At 43.4% G+C, this 22,559-nt stretch overlaps 1 protein-coding gene across 1 annotated transcript; it reads left to right on the plus strand.

The window, feature by feature from the left end:
• Positions 1–8,412: 8,412 nt before the first annotated feature.
• On the plus strand, positions 8,413–22,211 carry DLEU7 (deleted in lymphocytic leukemia 7). Its single transcript, XM_030200450.1, has 2 exons — positions 8,413–9,067; positions 20,007–22,211. The coding sequence occupies exons 1-2, from the start codon at positions 8,444–8,446 to the stop codon at positions 20,211–20,213; spliced, it is 831 nt and encodes a 276-aa protein (XP_030056310.1). The 5' UTR covers positions 8,413–8,443; the 3' UTR covers positions 20,214–22,211.
• Positions 22,212–22,559: the final 348 nt, after the last annotated feature.

The raw sequence follows: 22,559 nt of genomic DNA on the forward strand, positions 1-22,559 counted from the left end.
GCATGTTCCACCGAGAAGGGCATTCCACATGGAACTGTCACCTTGGGGTGAGTGCCCAAAGTGTGGAGCCCCGGGAGCTACAACGGGACACATGCTCTGGCATTGTATACATACGCAAAGCTTTTGGCAGCAGATTGTGACTCAGGTGACCAACATGTGGGGACAAACATGGCACTATGACGCTCACTTATTATTTGGACACCCAAAATTGGGAAAAAGACCTAAACGAGGATATGCAGCATTTGTGATGTGAGCCACACTTGCAGGTAAACAGACAATACTGTCGGAGTGGGTATCCCATCAACCTCCCATGGTGCAGCAGTGGAGGACACGCATGATACATATGATGCGTATGGAACGCATGGCTATAAGGGATCTTGACTCTACAGAAGGAACACAATTCCAACAACGTTGGAGCCCGTTTTGGACTACCATGACACCAGCAGCGAGAAGCCACATATTAAACCCCTGATAGTAATGTTTTTGAAAACAGGAGGATACGGGAAAGATGAAGGAGTAGGGAGGGGAGAGGGGAGGGTAGGGATGGGAGGGAGGAAGTTAAGGGAGGGGAGGGTGAAAATTAAAACCATTGTTTAACAAAGTATGGATCAATGTGAACAATAGTGGAACTGGAAGAAATTATGCAATGTATACTTTCCAAATGTTGTTTACTAATAAAAAAGATTTAAACATAAAACAATAAGCCACTTTTGCTTTATGAGGGGTTTTCCCCTATTTTCAGTTGGAGGGTCAGGGAGAGGGGATTTTTTTTTTTTAAGCTAAAGTCAAAACCTGAAATACATTTGTATTCAGCCAGAAAAGTGGATGAAATAGCTGCTGAATCAATAGCTGTACTTCCTTTTCCTAGAAAGACATCTTTATCGAGCATATCATTAGAAACTAATTTCAAGGACATTCAATTTTTAAAAAATTTCCTTGGTTTTTCCTAACTTTCTAATGGATCATCCTAAAATTGAGGCTTTTAGCAAGATAGTTATGATTACTATTGTACAGCGCTGCGTACGTCTAGTAGTGCTATAGAAATGATAAGTAGTAGTAGTAGTAGTTTGAATATTATTATTTCTTTATTTATGTCGGGTAATGACCTTTGTTGCCATAACCCAGTTTTCCTTATAATTTCTTGGTTTGCTGTACAAGTGTATTTACTTAATTAATAATTCAATGCAATGCTATAAAAATTAAAATAAAAAAAGACATTCAAGACCTTTTTCCTAAGTCCCATAACTTTTCTCCAATTACAGAGTTTTGGTCTGTCTTTATATTTGCAGTCGATATGCACTTGCATGTACATTGAGGTAACAATGTTCCCTTACAAGTCTTGCAGGAAAATTCAGGATTCCATTTATGCCAGAGCTTCCCATACCTGTCATGAGGACCCCTCAGCCAGTCAGGTGTTCAGGGTATCCTCAATGAATATTCATGAGATCAATTTGCAAGCACTAACCATGGTACAATGACGAATTGAAAAAATTAAAAACACAATCCAGGAAACTTGAACAAGCATAGAAAAAAAATCAAAGATGAACACACACTCAATGCATGGAAACAAACACAAAGAAAATACAAATATGCAATAAGATATACTAAAAGGTCCTATTACAAAACTAAAATAGGGCCAGATTACAAAGACACAAAGAAACTATACCAACTCGTTAATAAATTACTAGACACAACCCCGGTCACCACAACCAATACAGACATCCCATCTGCAGATAAACCTGCCAAATATTTCAACGAAAAATTGTAAATCTACGCAAAACACTACCCCAGGACAAAACCGATACTGAAAACTTCACCATCAGTCTGGGCCCAACTACTGGAGAATACCCAGCGGACCGAATCTGCACTATCTTCGCCCTCCTCTCCGTCGAAACAGTTACCCAGGCGATTTATAGTTCTCCAACACTCACTGCAAATTAGATACCTGCCCCAGCTACCTTATAAATCCGCCCCTGACCACTTCATAGCAGACCTCACATCCCACCTAAATTACATGCTCCAACAAGGCATCTTCCCCAAGGAATAAGGCAACATCCTACTCACCCCAATAGCAAAAGACACTAAGAAAAAAACAAACGAACTTACAAACTACTGCCCAGTAGCATCTATCCCACTGGCTGTCAAACTGATGGAAAGCATGGTAACCAAACAACTTAATAATTACATAAACAAGTTCTCAATTTTACATGAATCACAATCAGGATTTTGCCCCCTCCACAGTACCAAAACAGTACTAGTTACTCTCTTAGCCAAATTCAAGCAGGAAATACAACAGGTAAAAGCATACTTCTCCTCCAATTTGACATGTCTAGTGCATTCGATATGGTAAACCACAATATACTACTACGACTCCTAGACTACTTCGGGATAGGTTGAAACATGCTCAGCTGGATCAAGGGTTTTCTAACCACCAGAACATACCAAGTGAAATCAAATTCAAAAATATCATCCCTGTGGAAAGCAGACTGCGGAGTACCTCAAGGATCACCACTATCACTGATCCTGTTTAACTTAATGATGACCCCACTAGCCAAGTCCTTATCCAATCGAGGCCTCAACCCATTCATCTACACAGACGATGTCACAATATATATATTCCTTAAAAACATGACCTGACTGAAATTACCAATGAAATCAAACTCAGCATGAACATCATGAGCTCATAGGCTAATGCATTTCAACTAAAACTCAATACAGAAAAAACACACTGCCTTATCCTCTCATCCCAACACAATACATACAAACCCTCAAATATAAACACCACAAATTACACCCTCCCTATCTCAGATAGCCTGAAAATCCTCGGCGTTACAATCGACCGGAAACCTTACACTTGAGAGCCAAGTGAAATCTACAACTAAGAAAATGATCCACTCAGTGTGGAAACTTAAGCGCGTGAAACCATTCTTCCCCAGGGAAACATTTCATAATTTGACTACTGCAACGGAATCTATGCAGGATGCAAAGAACAACTCATAAAAACACTTCAGACCGCCCAAAACACAGCAGCCAGGCTCATATTTGGAAAAGCGCGATTTGAAAGCGCCAAACCCCTCTGAGAACAACTGCACTGGCTCCCAATAAAAGAACATATTGCTTTTAAAACCTGCATTCTGGTTCACAAAATTATCTACGATGAAGCCCCAGGATACATGACCGACCTTATAGACCTACCAACCAGAAACACAATCGGATCAACACGAGCATGTCTAAATCTCCACTACCCAAACTGCAAAAGACTCAAATGCAAATCAACATATGCATCCAGCTTCTCCTACATAAGCACCCAATTGTGGAACGCACTACCAAAAGCCATGAAAACAACGTATAACTATCTAAACTTCTGAAAACTATTAAAAACCAACACGTTCAAAAAGGCATACCCTACAGACCCAACTTAAATGCCTGAACCCTGCAACACAACGAAACCAAAGCTCGTAATGGTCATAAACTAACTCTTCTGTTCCTCTTAATGATTCCTTAATGTGTCTGTACACATGAACCTTGTTCGACCACAACACCATATTGTATTTGTTTCTCTACCGGTGTTTGCGAAAGCCATCACGGTATTATGTAAGCCACATTGAACCTGCAAAAAGGTGGGAAAATGTGGGATAAATATATATGGCACCCAAATTTCTAAGATCAAATTGTGCACACAACTTAATTGAGTAACGAGCCCTTAACTAGCTAACAACCGATTATTGCAGTTAATTGGCTCCAATTAGGATTTGTGCTCATATCTTGCTATGCATTATTCTACAAAGATGCACACATAAAGTTTATAGTGCACAACTCAGAAGGGGCATGGCCATTAGAGGGGCATGGGCGGATTAGGGGCATTCAATAAAGATGCATGCAGTATTATTGAATAACAGGGATCCATGCCTAACTTGCACATCAAGATTTACACCAGGCTTCAGCTGGTGTAAATCCTCGTGGCCAAAGTTGGGCATGGATCCAGAAATATAGCCAGGTTGTGACGTCAGATGAGAGCAGACTGCGTAGGCGTGTCAGACCATGTGAAAATAGGTGTCAGTGCTGTCAGAGGTCCATTTGGGGGAGCAGTCGCTCCCCTTGCGCCCCACCTAGCTACACCACTGCATGGATCCCCATGCTATGTGCTATTCTATAAAGGGTGCCAATCCTGGAAAACCCATTGCAGAATACCATTCAGCGCCGATTTTTTTGGCACTGAATTATGAGCGCCATTTACTGAATCCAGCCCTAAGTCTCAACCCTAGGACAAGTTTTGGAAGCCCTGATTTATATATATGCTGTCAGAGCCAAATTATGCAGTAACTCCCTCTTCTCCATTCTTCATCTCATTTCCTTCACAGGAATGCAAAACCCGTTAGACTGGTTATTTTTCAGAACTTGCTCTACTGCTTTATGCTGTACGTCAGGGCTCATGATGCAATCAAAGAATGTCAGCTTCCACCAGGAAGTCAGGTCGAGGAACTGGGTGATACTGCTGAGGAACAGGAAGTCTTCCCATACTGCTCTTTCCTTTGTAGCTGAAACCATATGTTCTCCCACCAATGGACCAGGAACAGAAAGAATTTGTCCAAGGGTGGTTCAAAATGGCTAAAGCTTGTATCATGGAGGATGGCTAATAAAGATGAGTACTGTATAATTTTCTTATGCCATACCAGTAAAGTACTGCTTATAAAGATTATCGGGCAATGAATTTCTGCTTATTTTCCTTTTTGGTTTCTGTTTAATTAATTGCATGATTTTTACTTTGTACTCAGTGTTGTTTTACATTTTGCAACATAATGCACAACATTTTTTAACTGCCTTTTTTGAGGGCAGTGTATACTTTTGCTTTCACAGCTTGCACTTTGTTCTGCACTGTATATTTTGTATGTTTTTCATGCAGTCTTTCTAATTGCTTTTCAAGGGTTCTTTTTTCAGAATCTGTTGAGAGAGTGTGCCAATCCACTTTAGAAAATGAATGTCATGCTAAGCAATCAGCAAAAAGTTCTCCAGTAGGAGCCTGCTAGATGGTTGCAGATAAAATGAATTTAAAATTGCTTCTTTTCTTACAGCTATAGTCATATTGTAAAGGAGAATTACTCATGATTTCATTAAGGAGGTAATTATATAAAACAGGTGCCCTTAGTTGGTATTCTACAAATTGAGCGTGTGCAATCCATAGGAAGGGGGTGTGGACCTGAAAGGGGCATAGGCAGGACAGGGGCGTGTCTAGCACTCAGGGGTGGCCCAACCATTAGGCCACCTGAGGTGGGGCCTCAGATAGCACTCTTCAGGAGTGGCATCTCCCCACTCTTCAGGGAGTGGCATCTCCCCCTCTGCAGCATTTACCTTGTCACGTTCCAAGCCCAGCAGTGGCAGTGATTCCCATATCCTGCCCTACCGCCGGAACACCGCCTTTTCCCTTTACTGCGGCCACCTCTCTGATGTAACTTCCTGTTTTGTCAGAGGCTCAGGCAGCCGCAGTAATGGGAAGAGGAGGGTGCCGGCAGCAGGGCAGCATATGGGAATCGCTGCCACTACCAGGGTTGGAATGTGACAAGGTAAACGCCGCAAATGAGCTGGAGGTAGGAGGGGGGGGGCAGCATCTCGGCATGGGGTGAGGAGCGGCATCTCGGCCCGGGGGGAGCGGCATCTCGGCCTATGGAAGGGGGGGGCGGCATTTTAGCTCTGCCTCATGCAGCATCTTGCCTTGGGTTGGCCCTGCTACCACTTATGCACACATGTTACAGGATACTCTCAGTTACGCGCCTAACTGACTAGCAATTAGGCATGAGCATTTAAACCAGCCATTGACCTATTATAAGTGCTCACACCTAAAGTTAGGCATGTAAATGCAGACTTACGCTAGTATTATATAATGGCAATTGCATATATAAATGCCGATATAGAATTTATGCTGTAGGCGACCCATAGAGAATTACTCCATATGTGCATAAATGTTTAGACTAGAGACCTGCATGGGATCGGGGTTTGCGGGAATTCCCTCTGGGGCTGAGGGGTTCCCATGGGGATGGAAGCAGTTCTGCGGGGTTCCTGTGGGGACGGAAGCAGTTCCTGCAGGGTTCCCCTGGAAGTGTAAGGTGCACCTGTGCCAGTCTCTCACCTACAAAGCACCAGGTTCTTTATGTGCAGCCTACTCCTCCTCCCCCTTGCTTTAATGGTACAGATATGGAAAGTCTTCCATTAACTCTCTCTGCTCTCGGGCTGATGTGCAGGCCTCAGCTCTGACATAGGCAGGAGCATCAGAGCTCACCTGACCTACTGGTGTGTGCATGTGGCAGCCTCTCAGCACACAGTGTCAGAGAATCAGAAATGAGTCTTACATGTGCGCACCAGAGTGTTCCAAACTCCAGCTGCTATTCTTTCCTTGCCTGAAGTGCTGCGGCTCGAACCCAGAGAGAGAGGCAGAGAGTCGACCAGAATTTTTCTTTAGGTACTATTAAATTTTTGCAGGGATGGCTGGGGGTGATTTAAATTCTTGCAGGGACGGGTGGGGACAGATTAGATTCCAGCGGGGATGGGCAGGGATAGGTTAGAGTTTTGTCCCCACGCAACTCTCTAGTTTAGACTATTTATTTAGATTTAGCTCATGTGTTTTCAATAGTAGCTCAAGGTTATTCACATTCAGATACAGTTGGTATTTCCCTGCCCCCAGAGGTCTTACAATCTAAGGCTTTCAATGCTCAAAACTCCAGCACTATTCCAAATAGCACTGTGAAAATACCACCAGAACAGTGCAGAACCTAATGCTCAATGCTAATGAGATGCAAATATAGGCACGCTTGTAGCACTGACCATTAGGGAGTTCGGTGGGAGGATTGTGCTTTGACGTGGGAGGATTGTGCTTGGCACATGCACAGAACAGTTCCACAGTAAGCTCGGCACCTGAGCGCATGCACCTGGTAAAACCTGAACGTGAAGCACAAGTTGGCATCTGTTTTCTGTGGCCCAAATATAAGCGTTAAAAACAGTTTTTAAAAGCTTTTACGCTTATATTTAGACTCAGGAAACATATGCCAATGTGTGCTTTCACTGGGTGTTTTAATTTTTTTTAGCATGGATGCTTTAAATTTAGAAACAAGAAACAGACGCCAATGTGTGATTTTGTGTGTGGCTGCTGTTTCTCACAACAGCGCTTAAGGGCTTGCATGGGCTTCCTTCTACTTCCAAAACCAATCAAAACCAGCAGATTTTGCAGAATGAATCATGGGAAATCCTCTTGTCCAGCACCCTAATGCCTGCTCTGACCTGGTGTTATTTTTTGCAGCGGTGCCGGTAAGGCAGTTTTGTGTCAGGCGCTCATTTCTGAGTATTGGGGAGGAATACAAAATGACCTCATTAACATGAGCTTGATTACATATGTATGCTATCTGCGCTAGTGCCTGGCACGTTCATTGTTTTCTGCACTAGACCCCTCTGAACATTCTGCACAAGTAAATGCAGGCACTAGTACGGCACTAATGGCCTCTAGCATCCACGTTTACTTTTGAGCATCGGGGGCCAAAGTTTGTACCTGAGGCACTGCAGAGTTAAGTCGCTTGCCCCAAATCACAAGAAGTAGCAGTAAAAATCCAGTAGCCATCTCCCAGATTCTATAAAGGTTGCCTACATCTGAGCAGATATGTGCCAAATTGAATTAGTTAAATAAGCCAATTAACATCAATTAATGGCATTAATTTGGACTTATGTGTGCATCTGCCTATGAGCTATTCTATAATGTTGCACACCCAAAGTGTTTTCTGTGCAACCCAAAGGGGGCCATGGCCATGGGAAGGGCATAGGTGGGTCGGGACAATCCAATATTTAGGCACAGTGTTATCGAATTCCGGGGTTGTACACCAGGACCCTGTCTACGCTGCCTAGGACCTAGTGGTGAATTTCTCATGTTGAGTGTGCATTAAAATCCCCAGTTTACTTCTGTGTGCTTTATAAGGCATCCAGCTTCTCAGAAATGTGAGTGATTTAGCTGTCTGTTAAATGTACTGGGTGGTGCACAAGGCACTTAAGTTTCCTGTTTTGGTACCAAAATACACTGGCACATGCTGGGTTTTTATCTTGTATGCATAGATATGAAAAATGGTATGTCAGTAGTTATATCTACATTGAGTCATGAGATGCAGAGATTTGGTTTTTCCTAGGAAAAGTTTTTTTTTTTAACTTAAAGAAAAATTGTTCACGATGAAGCAAGATAGGGAAAGGCAACAACTTCAGATCCTTCACTCTTCGCAATCCAGGGTAAAACTACAAACAAACCCATTAACAAGTATTTCAGGGAAGATGCACTTTGTAAGTCTTAACACAGAGAGGGGCGGGGCTGGCCACACACACATACTGTGATAAAGCTATTAAAAGGGTTTGCAAAATTCCAGCCTGGCTCATTACAGAGAAAGGTTTTCCTGAGCTCAGCTCACTGGGAAGTTAGATGATGGCAAGACCAGCGCCTATACTTGCATCCATCAATCACCAGCTTGTGGCGTTCACAACACTCAAGGTCCTGTTGCAGGAGAAGGGCTTTGAGATTCCCAGCACCTGCTCGCTGGTTCAGGGACCTACAGAGAACTCGCAGTATATTGTACCCCAGCTTGGAGTTAGGTTCACGTCTCAGCTGGCACAGGACAGGAGCAGATCTGACATAAGTCAGAACAAGAACAGTGTGGATGATGTGGATGTGGATGGAAGCAGAGGAGCAAATACAGAGGATACTACAGTTAGCGGCTGGGCTGGCTTGGCACGGGACAGATGTACGCATGAGCGTAGTGACAGGCCAGCGGCAGGCAATATCTCAGAGGTACCAGATTTAGTTGACGTCTTCCTACCTGGTGCACAAGAATTTTGCACAAGAGAATTGGATAATACGGATGAATCCAGCACAGCATATTTGAGCCCCAGCCAGAGGGGTGGAACCTGTAAACCTCGCACACTTGCAGAGAGAGCTTCAGACAATCGACTGACCCGGATAGCAGAGTCCATATCACAGCTTTTATCAGTAGAACAAAACCTACTGTATCCTCTCTCACTGAACCAACCTTTTAATATTCATTTAAAAGTAAGTATTGCCGAATTTTTCACATTTTAAGATATGTTTTTTATTATGCGGAGATTAACTTGATTTTCTTCTGGTAGTTGAAAGCTTCCATGGCATTATTTTATATTACATTTAAGACAGAAATGTGCACCACACACTATTTATACGGCTTTCTTTAGTGTAAAAAGATTAAAGCATAACACATTTTTCTTCAGTTTAAATACATTTATTGCTTTACTTTGCTATTTATGTTGGATGCACTTTAATGCAGAGTTTTCTTTTAGCGCTGGGGAAAGAGTGCATATATACATTTGCAGAAAAATTATACAGCAATGTGTATTACATTATATACAAAACTGGAGTTTGTGGTTAAAATTCATTATATGTCTGTGGCTATGGACCAAAGAATTAATCTCCAAGATTAAAAATTATTAAAATTCAGCCTGTGAAAAAAATTAGAGATGATACTACAATTTAATTTGAGACTTAGAAAGCTTAGCTTCTACCAACATTATGGGCTTCATTATTTTATGTCAGATGAGAATTAATGGTTAAATATGCAGGTTCCATGATATAGACTTAAATTTACAAATATATTGCTTAATGATCTGCCAGCCATTTTCATACCTGCACTTTGCTACTTCTGGCTCTTTATGTACAGTTTTGTTACCAATTTAATAAAGTTGAATTTTTTTCAGAGGAAGATCATTTAAAAATATTTTTATTGTGATAAATGCCTGATTTTAACTTGTATAATAACTAGTTTATAGTTCATAATTCAGCTTTATTTGATACACCACTAAACATAAACTAAGCGGTTTACAGGAAAAAAATTGAAGGGAATATTGAAAAACAAGGAAGAATGAAACAAGAGGATCTCAGTTACAATATAAGACTTATATCTGTCAGTAACATATTCTTCATGGAATAGTTCCAATAACTAAACAGGGGCGTGGCCAGACTTTGGCGGGAGGGGGGTCCAGAGCCCAAGGTGAGGGGGCACATTTTAGCCAACCCTTTTGACCCCCTCTTCCCGCCACCACCAACTCTCCGCTACCGTCAGGTACCTTTGCTGGTGGGGGTCCCCAACCCCCACCAGCCGAAGTTCTCTTCTCCGGCGTGGCCGTGTTGCTGATCTGCAAGGTCAGGCTTCTGTTTCTGTGAGTTTGACATCCTGCATGTACAACATACAAAGGTACCCAGCGGCAGGGGAGAGTTGGCGGCGGGAGGGGGGTTGAAGGGGCTGGTGGTGGGGGGGCAGAGCCAAATCTACAGGGGCCCATGCCCCCATGGGCCCCACAGAGCTACGCCCCTGCTAACCAATATTGTCTTTATGGAATTTTTCCATTAAGTAGCAGAACTTATAGCGTGCTGTATTGAGACACATGAGGAGGAGAGGACAGTGACAAGTCACTCTCCACTGAAGACAAAGGTTAGTTGCCATCAGAGATCATGTTGAGGTTTCTGAGCAGAAGTATTAGGGGAGAGCAATCCAAAGTGTGGGTGTTACAATACTAAGGGGGTCTTTTACTAAGTGGCAGTAAGCCCAATGCAGGCTTAACACTTGCTAATCCTGAACTACTGCCAGGCTACTGCAGCAGCCTGGCAGTAGTTCCCACCCCCTGCACATGCTATGTTCAGCACTACAAAAATATTTTAAATTTTTGTAGCCGACAGCAGGGTCACCAAGAGGGGAGGCAAAATTCCCTGGGCCCGGGCCTCCAAGGGAGGCCCGGCGCCAGGATCAGGCTGCCGGCACTGCAGTTTGCGGTCTCACCTGCCTGCCTCCTCGGCTCCGGACCCCCTGCATTTGAAGCAGCAGTCAAAGATCGCCTTCCTTTGGGCCTTCCCTCCCTGTGTCCCACTCTCGCGGAAACCGGAAGTTACATCAGACGAGGGCAGGACACAGGGAGGGAAGGCCCGAAGAGAGGTGATCTATGACTCAAGAGAGGCAATCTGTGACTGCCGCTTTGAATGCAGGGGGCCCGGAGCCGTGGAGGCAGGCAGGTGAGACTGGGGACTGCAGCAGCGGGGGTGCGATGGGGGGGGGGCAGTAGCGGTGTGGGGGAGCGACAGGAGGCGGCAGCAGCAGGGGGATCGGCAACAGCGGGGGGGGGGGGGGGGGGGCGGAGGCAGGGCGGCCTTGCCCCGGGCCTGGCCTAGTCTCTTGGCGGCCCTGGCCAACAGTGTTTACCTGGTGGTAACCGGGTAATTCTGCGTGCTACCCGGTTATACTGGGTTAATGCAGGAGCCCTTGCCACCACATCAATGGGTGGCGCTAAGTGTTCCCCCCGAAGTGGCCATGTGGCAAGTGGTTCACTTACCGCACGGCCATTTCTTAGAAAAAAAATGCAGCCTTTTAACTGCTGTGGTAAAAGGGGGCCTCAGCACCATCAAAAACACACGCCGACACCAGTGCAGGCCCCCTTTTACCACAGCTTAGTAAAAGGGGCCCTAAAACAGCCATGTCGCATGTGGTCCAAATGTATCTTTAAGTGAAAGGGAACAATCAGCAAAAATTGTTGAGAGCAGTGAGCATGAAAGGACATAAGGAATCAGCAAGCTGAAGAGAAATTGAGGTGATCCGGAATATAAGGCCCGATGGGCAATTGTATCTTAAACAGGATGTGAAAGGACACTGGTAGCCAGTGTTCATTCTGTGCTATAGTAATAGGATGACCCGAACAACTTTCTTTATTCCTTTTGGAAGTTTCACCAAGATATTTTGTATTAATTGTAATCTTCTGATGGTATATTGTGGGCCATGGAACAATGAGTTACAGTAATCCTTGCGCGGCAGAACGAGGGAATGAAGAAGCAGTTTAAGGAATTTTGATCCAGTAATGAGCGAATGGTGCAGTTGGATCAGTGTAAAATAGCATTTCCTGGTAAGATCGGTTATATGAAGGTCAAGAACCTGTCCATAGTAACCCCAAGGATTGTATTTGAATCTTTAAATACTAGTGGAGTTCCTTATATCCTAAGCACTGTAACATCAGGGGTACGCGTACGCCAGGTGAAGAGAACTGTTTTTGATGGGTTTAATTTCATGCCATGATATGCAAGCAAAATTACAAACCTATCAAGTTTTATGGAAACATTAGTCAGTTGTAAAGGTGTCTATTTTGAGCAATATCTGTATATCATCTGCATAGATGAAAAAATTTAGACTCGGGGATTGCATAAGGACACCCAGGGGTAAAAGAAAAACATTAAAAAGCATAGGCAACGTCGGAGGGAGACCCGATACCGAGAGAATATCGGGCAGAGCATAGCGCTCCAACGAGGAAATCGGCTGCGGTGACCCTCGAGAGCATTTGGGCGGCTCTGCAGAGGGTGGACGCTATGGTGGCCAATTCAGCAAAAGAGATAAAAGACCTTGTAAGTACTGTTGAAAATCTTTCCCTTTCATTTAATACCGCGAAACAAGAAACTATAGAACAATTGGGAGCTCTTAAGCAGGACATTGCTAAATTAAATGAAGTAACGACTACAATTGTAAAAGATAACATTTCTATGCAACGTAGGTTAGAGATGATGGAAAATTACAATCGGAGGCTTAATTTAAGGTTACTGAATTTCCCCAAGGAATTTGGAATTACCCCACTGGATGCTTTCAAGCTTTATTTACAGGAGGTTTTAAATTTTTCCCCTGAAAGTATTCCGCCACTGAACAAAGTATATTATATACCAATTAAAAAGCCTCCTGAAACCTCTTTCCCAGTAATTCCACCTGAAGAGCCAGGATTGAATATATCTGAATTACTAGAAACAACTTTGGACTCAAACTCTGAAAGAGCAACTCTAATTGCATCGTTTATTTTTCAACAAGATTTGGACGCGGTTATGCGTATATACTTCAAGAAAATGCAGACTCTGTTCAGGGGAAAGAGGGTTTGGATATATCCTGATATTATAAAGCAGACCCAAGAAAGGAGGAAGCTGTTTCTTGCAATGAGGAGAGAAGCGATATCTCTAGGAGCCGTTTTCTACTTAAATTTTCCTTGTAAATGTGTTATTAAATATTTGGGTCTTAAGTATTATTTCTACCAGCCTGAACAGTTGAAGGCATTTATAAATATGAAGAAACTTGGTAAACCGTAGGTCCTGATGAATAAATATTTGTTAATAAGATAGGTATACATGCAATGCATATTTCCTATTTAATTTTGTTCTACTTTGTGTAGTCTTCATATTTGCTTAGACTATCCCCCACTATTGTGGTCTAAAGAAGATAATTTTGTTTTTTTTCTTGGTAAAAATGTTTTACTTAAATTTATATTTTCCTTTCTGTATTGCTTATTCAAATGTAACTGTATTGTTAATTTGATTAAAAATTAATAAAGATTTAAAATAAAAAGCATAGGCCCCAACTCTGAGCCCTGGGGGACACCACATGTTAGAACTTGGGGAATGGAATTGGAACCAGATTAGTGAAGGTACAACCTAAACCAGTCAAGGACTACAACTGGGACACAAAATTCAGCCAATTGATGGAGCTCTAAAATTACATGTAACATTTCATAGGTGATAGGTCTGTGGGTACTGAGCGCCCCTAATATTGAGCAAGCTCATTCACTATGTCTGGAACAGGGTAGTTTCTGTTGCATTTAGCACGCCCATCATTTTGAAACGTTGGCTCCTATCTAACAGTACATCTAAGGTAATTTTTAAATTGATTTTTGGATGAACATTGTTTGCTTTATACCATGATTGTTACTACTCCAGGGAATTTTAATTTGTTTCTGTGAACTTCAATTACCAGAATGATGCTTGACTATAGACAACTCCCCCCTCACTAGCACAGACACACACACACACATACACATACACACACACACACACACACACACACAAAAAAACAATATAGTCTAGTTGACAGCAGGTCACATATGTGGCTAGAGAAAAAGATCTGCTGGTCAATATTCAGCCTGCGCTGGGCAGAATTAGCCCTGGATATTCAATGCTAGGAAAAGTCCAGACTGGATATCCGGGGCTAATTCAAAATGTGCCAGCTTCTGGGTGTAACGTGGGTCTTGGCTATTATTCAGCCAAGATCAGAATAAAACACTTAGGGGGGACCCTGGCTGAATATCAGTCAGAATTTGCATAAAAAGAATCAGGTGACACCCCTGAAGTAAATGATTAGCCTGACCCAAGGTTCTATCCTCCTTCCCACCCTGTTGGGCCCCCCAGGCCTTCCTGGAATTCCTTGGTGTTCTAGGGGGTCCTATGGGCAAGGATGATACCCTCTTGCTTTTGCCTGTCACAGATCTAGCCTCAAAATGGCCACCACAGCCCTAGTGGCAATCTTGCAGTACATGATTCTCCTCTTGTCGCTAACTGGAATTTAACTGGGCTCCAGCCAATATTCAGACTGGTGCTCAGGTAGAGGGGCATAATTGAACAAAAACGTCTATCTCCATGGGCGTTTATCTCCGAGAACGGGTCCGTGAAGGGGCGGACCGAACCGTATTTTCGAAAAAAATGGACGTCCATGTTTTCTTCGACAATTTGTGAGCTGGGCGTTTTTGTTTTTCAGTGATAATGGAAAATGAAAGCGCCCAGCTCAAAAATGAATAAATCCAAGGCATTTGTTCGTGGGAGGGGCCAGGAGTCGTAGTGCACTGGTCCCCCTCACATGCCAGGACACCAACCGGGCACCCTAGGGGGCACTTTTACAAAAACAAAAAAAAAGGTAAAAGAGCTCCCAGGTGCATAGCACCCTTCCCTTGGGTGTTGAGCCCCCCAAATCCCCCTCAAAACCCACCGCCCACAAGTCTACACCATTACTATAGCCCTAAGGGGTGAAGGGGGCACCTACATGTGGGTACAGTGGGTTTGGGGGCGGTTTGGAGGGCTCCCATTTACCAGCACAAGTGTAACAGGTGGGGGGGGGGTGGGCCTGGGTCCACCTGCCTGAAGTCCACTGCACCCCCTAATAACTGCTCCAGTGACCTGCATACTGCTGCCAGGGAGGTGGGTATGACATTTGAGGGTGAAAATAAAAAGTTGTGAAACGGCATATTTTGTGGTGGGAGGGGGTTTGTGACCACTGGGGGAGTCAGGGGAGGTCATCCCCGATTCCCTCCAGTGGTCATCTGGTCATTTAGGGCACTTTTTGTGGCCTTATTCGTGGAAAAACAGGGTCCAGGAAAAGTGCCCTAAATTCTCGCTAAAACGCATATTTTTCTTCCATTATCGGCGAAAGGCGTCCATCTCTGATCGCCCGATAACCACGCCCCAGTTCCGCCTTCACCACACCCCCATCAACTTTATCCGCATCCGCGACGGAGTGCAGTTGAAAACATCCAAATTCGGCTTTCGATTATACCGCTTTATTCGTTTTTGTGAGATAAACGTCTATCTCCCGATTTGGGTCGCAATATAGGCGTTTTTCTTTTTCAATTATAAGCTGGATAGTGTCCTAACTTTAGCTGCTTACTCAACTGGTTAGTCTGAATATTACTGCTAATCGGTTAAGTAGCAGGTCCTCCCAGGCTCCACCCACAGACCACCCCAGCACTAACCAGGCAGTCCAGAGGCAGTTAGTTCTAAATTCAACGGCACTGTCTGGTTAGGTTCCACTGAACATCAGTAGTTAGTCAGTGACAAGCAATTTAACCAGGCTGGTGAAATCACTTTGAATTTTGGGCAACAACTTTTTAACCACCCAAATCCAGGCCCTATGTGTCCTTTAGTTAAAATAGCAACCAAAAGAGAACTGCCATACTGGAAACATGGATTCCTGGAATTCTATGGCCAGTCCAATCATTGACCCTTTTGCAATCACAAACACTGAGCCAAATCACAAGTTTTAGTAGATATGAGTCTAATCTTACATATTGTAAGTGCCTTTACTACTTGTGCAATTTACTGAATCTCTGATTTATGTCTTTCTTTTTCTGACCATCTATAGCATAGCATACATTACAATTATACAAAAAATAAATAAAAAATAGAATAGGAAAAAAAAGCACAGAAGGAATACATAAACAAAAACAAACAGCCCATGACTGTAAACTGTTGGCTAAACCATATATATACTTCCAATATGTTATTTTTGTGAGGTGGTAATTATTTATACAGCTTCTGTAAGTCGAGAGCTACTAATAGAATAAGAAACACCCAGTGGGGTGTGATAAAGTTTTATTTTTACCTGTTAAAGATGACTGTGGTAGTTATGAGTGGAGTGATCATGAATGAGTTTTCTTTAGCCATCATAAGTGAATGATTAATAATTTTATTGTACTCCACCCCACGATACCTCCATACATTATCTCACAAAATCTAAAACGCATGGAAATCCTGCTGTGCAAAACAGGGAGTACTAGGTAAGGCTGACTATTGTTCCCTTTCCAGAAATCCCTGAATTGCTTTCCTGTCCCATGTGTTACTAGCTCATTCTGTGGTTTTGCTTATATCACAATAGCACATTCAAACATATTAGGAATGTGATACTTACATTTGGGCTCCTTCTCAAGCTCACATACCAAGGTACCTTTGAAACAGTAGCCTAATGGTTAATGCAGTGAACTGAAAACCTGGGGAACTCGGTTTAGTTCCCTGTGCAACTCCTTGTGGCTCTGGGCAAGTCAACCCTCCATTGTCCCAGGTACAAAACTTAAACTGTGAGCTCACTAGGGATGGAGAAAATGCCTGTATATAATAAATGAAATCATTTTGGTTGTACCACAGAAAGGCAGTATATCATATTCATGACTCTTTAGCTTCTCCAGCATTGGCTTCTTGCTCCCTGCCCTTATGCTATGGCATCTCTTTTATTTCTCTTCTCTTCCTTCTCCTGTGGTTTGGCATCTTTCACTCACTCCCTGCCACCCCTCCCTCCCAGTGGTCCTTTAACTTGCCCTAGACCACCGGCAGCAGCAGTAATGAAAAAACTCAAAACTAGTCCTGATAGAACCAGGAATATTTCTGAAATGTCTCAGCCTTCTGCAGATCAACTTGCTCAGTTTTTCAATCTAAAGTTAAAAACATTAGACAGTTATTTGTATTAAATAATATTGATGCTGATTTAGCACTATTTAAATGCCAGGCTAACCAGATAGTTGGTATACCAGGAGATAGATTATGGAATGAATTTTCCCCTGTTTCTTCTAATATGATAGGAAAATTTCTGGGAAGAGTGGCCAAGAAAGGAAGTTCTTTGGATATTTGTCCATCTTTTTATTTAAAGGCAGTTCCTTCTCAAATCAAGTACTGTGGTAGCTTTTTCTCATAGCTGCATTCCAATCTTAAGGTCAACTACTTTTCTCTGTCTTACAAAATAACTATCCTCTTCGGCTCGCCTCCCCCTCACCTCTCCATTGCTTGAAGTACTTCTAAGCCAGCAACTTGAAAAGGAGAACTGTCTGCATTTGTAACCTTCCCTCAAACAGCATACTAAGGAAATTGTCAAATCCATGAACATGAGAGCTACACTGTGGCCTGTAGCCCACTCTAAACTCTCCATTCACAGCTGCATGACTGACTATGGAAGAACGGCATCCGGAAAGAGAAACCCTACCTAATAACAGGAAGGCAAACACTCTTTTCATGGTCTCTGTGTCCAGCTCCGATTGACTGCAGAGCCCCCCTAGATACAATAGATCAGACTCCTGTCACAAGCTTTTTATTGACTGTTCTGTCTCAGTCTTTATAATACACAATTTGCACCATTGTGCATCAGGGAAATACTGTGGAATAAAGTCAAGTTTACTAAGAGGGGCATAATCGAACGGCGCCGGCCATCTTCGGGGCCAGCCCCGCAAAGGGGCAGAGCCAACCGTATTATCGAAAATGATGGCCGTCCACCTTTTCTTTCGATAATACGGTTGAGGCCGGCTAAATCTCAACATTTAGGTCAAATGTTGAGCTCACCGGGTTTACAGATGGCCGGCTTCGGTTTTCAGCCATAATGGAAACCGGGCCCGGCCATCTCAAACCCAGCGAAATGCAAGCCCTTTGGTCGTGGGAGGAGCCAGCATTTGTAGTGCACTGGTCCCCCTCACATGCCAGGACACCAACTGGACAGCCTGTCACTGTAGCAGTTAACGAAAATGGAATGCAAATGATCTACAGGTTATTATAATGAGCTAATTAGGAGATTCACAGCCGTTTTCTGACCCCATGCACCGTGGAAAAAATGGGAGGTCTACACCTCTCGTTGGGGCTACGCGGGACCCATGCAGTGGAGGATGCCCACACTGTTGGGATACGGTACTTCTGGATGTTTAGATCTTGCTGATCAGTTATGCTATGACTTACTTGTTCTGGAGTGCTGTTTTTTGTAATGCTGTTTTGATAAATGTTCAATAAAGACTTCATACAGTTTAAAAAAGTGAAAAAAAAAATCCAAGTGCTCATCACTGAAAAAGCTGTGAGCAAAAATAGTTTTGATTTGGACGGCCAAAAAAGTGCACGTCAGGGACGACCTTTCACTCAAAAAAAAAAAAAAAGGACATCCCTGACGAGCACTTAGATTTCTTTTCCACTTTTTAAAAATTGTATGAAGTCTTTATTGATCATTTATCAAAACAGCATCACAAAATACAGCACTCCAGAACAAGTCAGCAAGATCCTTTTTTTTTTTTTACGAGCTGGCCAACTGGCTTCCCCTTCTAGGGAAGGAAATCGCGTGCAAATGAGCTAACAGTGAGAAGCTCATTTGCATGCGATTTTCTTCATGTATGCCCTTCCCTTACCGATTCGCGAAGGGATCGGTAAGGGAAGGACTCTTCCGTGCAGCTTAGTTCACCTGGCTCTAAATCTGCTCCAGGGACCTGCATACTGCTGTCAGGGAGCTGGGTATGACATTTCAGGCTGGGATAGAGGCTGGCTAAAAATTGGTTTTTTTTTGTTTGAGTGGGAGGGGATTGGTGACCACTGGGGGAGTAAGGGGAGGTCATCCCCATTTCCCTCTGGTGGTCATCTGGTCAGTTGGGGCCCCTTTTTGAAGCTTGGTTGTGAAAAAAAAGGGACCAAGTAAAGCCAGCGAAATGCTTGTCAAGCCTGGCTTTTTTTTTCCATTATCAGGCGAAGCCGGCCATCTCGTGAGCAAGCCCCCATCCCACCCCTGTCCCGCCTTCACTACCCTACCGACACGCCCCCTTGATATCTCGCCGGCTCCGCGACGGAAAGCAGTTGAACCCGGCCAAAATCGGCTTTCGATTATACCGATTTGGCCGGGTTCAGGAGATCACCGGCCATCTTCTGATTTGTGTCGGAAGATGGCCGGCGATCACTTTCGAAAATGAGCCTGTAAGCCATTTGTGTAGACCACTGGCGACACTGGCAACTAACCCCTAATTACCACCACTCTACCACAAGTCCCACAACATATTCCATTATGGCTAATATTAGATCATGGTTTTTCTACTGCGCGATAATGCTATGGATAACAGGGTTACAAGCCGCCTTAATCAACGAATGGAACAAAATCCCTGGACTTACTACAAGCAAGATGACACCCCCCTCACCGACTGGAAAGACCAAACTAAAAACCAAAACAAACTAGAGATCAACACCCTAAATAATACCAAAAAGATAAGCACAAATAACAATCCCAATTGCAACAACACAAATTAGAGTATTCTATAAGGAGTGGGAGTAAGTAGGAGACATGCCCATGCTCCATCCATGTGAATGCCCCCTTGCTGTTATGCACTATAGCACATAGATGTTCCCTTATAGAATAGTACTTAGTGAACTTTTCATGTGTTAAGTGCCAATTAAATCACCACTTGTAGGTACAAGGTGCATGTAATTGCAAAAGTCTAGTTATAGAATTGTCTTAACTGCTGTGTTGTGTCTAGCCCAAAGCCTGTATTAGGTATGCATAGTATTCTTTGATTTATGGGATGAGTTGTGTGTTTATTTAAAAGTTATAGAATCCCTTCTGGTATTATTGAATTATGTCTGGTTTCACATAGTTCTCATTTTGTTTTGTTTTTATTTCTAGGATAGTATTGAATTTAGAAACATCTGCTGTCATATGGCTTCACAAATGGAGAGGCGTCAGTTTGACAGAGATCTGAATGTGGCGCACGATAGTCTGAAAACCATTGTTAAGAACCTGATCCAGTCACTGGCAGAATTCTCCACAGATTCCCATGCCATGGCCCAAGCTGCCCTAGAACAGATCCTACAAAACCTCCCTGATGTCTGACATAGTCTGTGAGAAAAGGACCATAACAAGTTGAACATACGAAGCAGTGGAACTTTGAAGACAGCGTCTACCTTTTTCAGTGTTATGATGTAAATTCATGGAATAGCCTCCCGCCAGCTAAACTAGGGGTCCAGATGAAATTTGGGGGGAGGCCCAGGCCCCCGTGGCTGATCGTACTTACCTAGTTACTGGCTTGTCCCTGGCTCCCCAGGAAGCATAAACCCTCAGCAGCTTCTTCCCCAGTGGCAGCAGGAGGAACAGTGCTTAACAGCATGCCTGCTCCCTCTTCTGCTGGGACAAGACTCATTCAACCGCATTGAAAAGCTAAATTGGACACAGTCTATTATTAATGCAAAGTCTAGTAGAGCTGGAATGTCCTAATGGAACTTTTTAAAAAATGCCATAGCTATGCAGGGTCTATTAAATTGGGAGGGGGAACAAGGGGAGGAGGGAAGCATGGCAATTTGGCCCAGGTCTTGCACTGCAAAGGTTCTCAGAAACATGAAATTAATTTGGCTACTGGATTTTTCTTTAATTATGAACAAGTTTGTAAAGTTCTACAGCTAAAAATCTGCCACAACTGCTTCCATACTGTATATATATATTTTTAACTTATGAATTCTGTGACTCTGGGGCCTCCTAATTTGCATTGGTCCAGGCTTCTGTGGTTCTCTGAAAAGCCCTACAGCTTTGTCTCTCATCCAGATATGGCTGTTTTGCTTTACATCGGAACCCATCGACTTCCTTGCAGAGTCTTAAGCATCCTTAAATGCAAGAAGGGGGGAAAAGGGGACCCCTTCCAAAGATAAGGAGCAGAGAAGGCAGTGGTGGTGGGAGTCATCTTCCAAAGACACACAATGGTGAAAGGAATGCCTCCTCTTTCTCCTCCATTTTGATGGCATTTTGTCACAAATGTTGCATCAGATCCCCCTTCCCCCACTTAAAGGTAAAGGGGTGGTGTTTCAGTGATTTTGTTTTACGGTGCTGTAAATGCTGCCAACCTGTGAGCCCCTCCATCTTTAAGGAGTCTGGTCTGATGAGGCACTGCCACTCAGGCAAAGGAACGCTTGAAGAAAGTGCAGCTTGCTTGAAGGAGGTACCCCTTCTACCATGTTTCTGCGTAACTGCGGTTTGCAGATTCAAAAGGAGATATTTCAAATTTTGCCTATCTGGAAGTCCCCGGGTCTGATTTATTGAGGGTTTCCTCTTATTCTCTGCCTCTTGGAGAAAAAAAGATTTGACATACTGGGACTTTTAAATGACTTTCAATGAGGTTGTAAGTCAAGGTCAGAGAAAAAGAAATGCCTGTAAGTGAGGGATGCGAAAGTACTTCCTTACTCTATGGGTCAAATTCTGTAAATGGCCCTCAGAATTTGGCACTGAATGGTATTCTATAACGGGTGTTCCGGGATCAGTGCTCTGTATAGAATAGTGCATAGCGCCAGGCTTCACGTTTAACTTAGGGCGCAAAGAGTTACTCCAGCTAAAACCAGGTGTAAATGCCAGAACGCAAATTGAGCACGGATCCGCTGAATTCTCTGTTCGCATTTTGAAGGAATACCCCTGGGCTGCCCATGATTCTCCCATGGCCACACCCCCTTTGCAGATCCACAAAGAAACATAGTTGCTATTTGATAAATGGGCGTGCAAGTGTGTTTTCATGTGGATCTGCCATTTTTGCCCGTTTTGGTGCCTTGCATCCATTATAATGCTTTTTTGCACTGAACATTTGGTGCAGAAGTAGTGCCTAATGTTCAGTGCCATATAAAGAATCCCCCCCCCCCCCATTTAACCATTTATGCTCAGACATCAAAGTGGCATGGGAGTGTGATTTTACAGTAGTATTTCAAAGGCAGTTCTAGAACTGGTTGCCTGCATTTACTCGCCTCTTACCTGTGAAAGCGCTGTTCTGTAGTGGTGCACCTAAGTACCATAGGGGTAAATTCTATGTATGGCACCAAAGAAAGCACTATTCTATAAAACTCGCTTAAAGTTAGGCACAGTTTATAGAATGGCGCTTACACCCGGGAATCACGCCTAACTTTAGGCACAGCCATTTGAACCAACTAAAACATGGTGCAAATACTCTGGGCAAGTCACTTAACCCTCCATTGCCCCTGGTACAAAATAAGTACTTGAATATATGTAAACCACTTTGAATGTAGTTGCAAAAACCTCAGAAAGGCAGTATATCAAGTCCCATTTCCCTGTTTGAGATTCTACATGGAATGTTGCTATTCCACTAGCAACATTCCATGTAGAAGCTTGCCCTTGCAGATCAGCAATGCGGCTGTGCAGGACGTCAGACTCACAGAAGCAGAAGCCTGCACGGCCGGGCGCATTGGT

This window comes from Microcaecilia unicolor, chromosome 4 (assembly GCF_901765095.1).
Source record: "Microcaecilia unicolor chromosome 4, aMicUni1.1, whole genome shotgun sequence".
Lineage (NCBI taxonomy): Eukaryota > Metazoa > Chordata > Amphibia > Gymnophiona > Siphonopidae > Microcaecilia > Microcaecilia unicolor.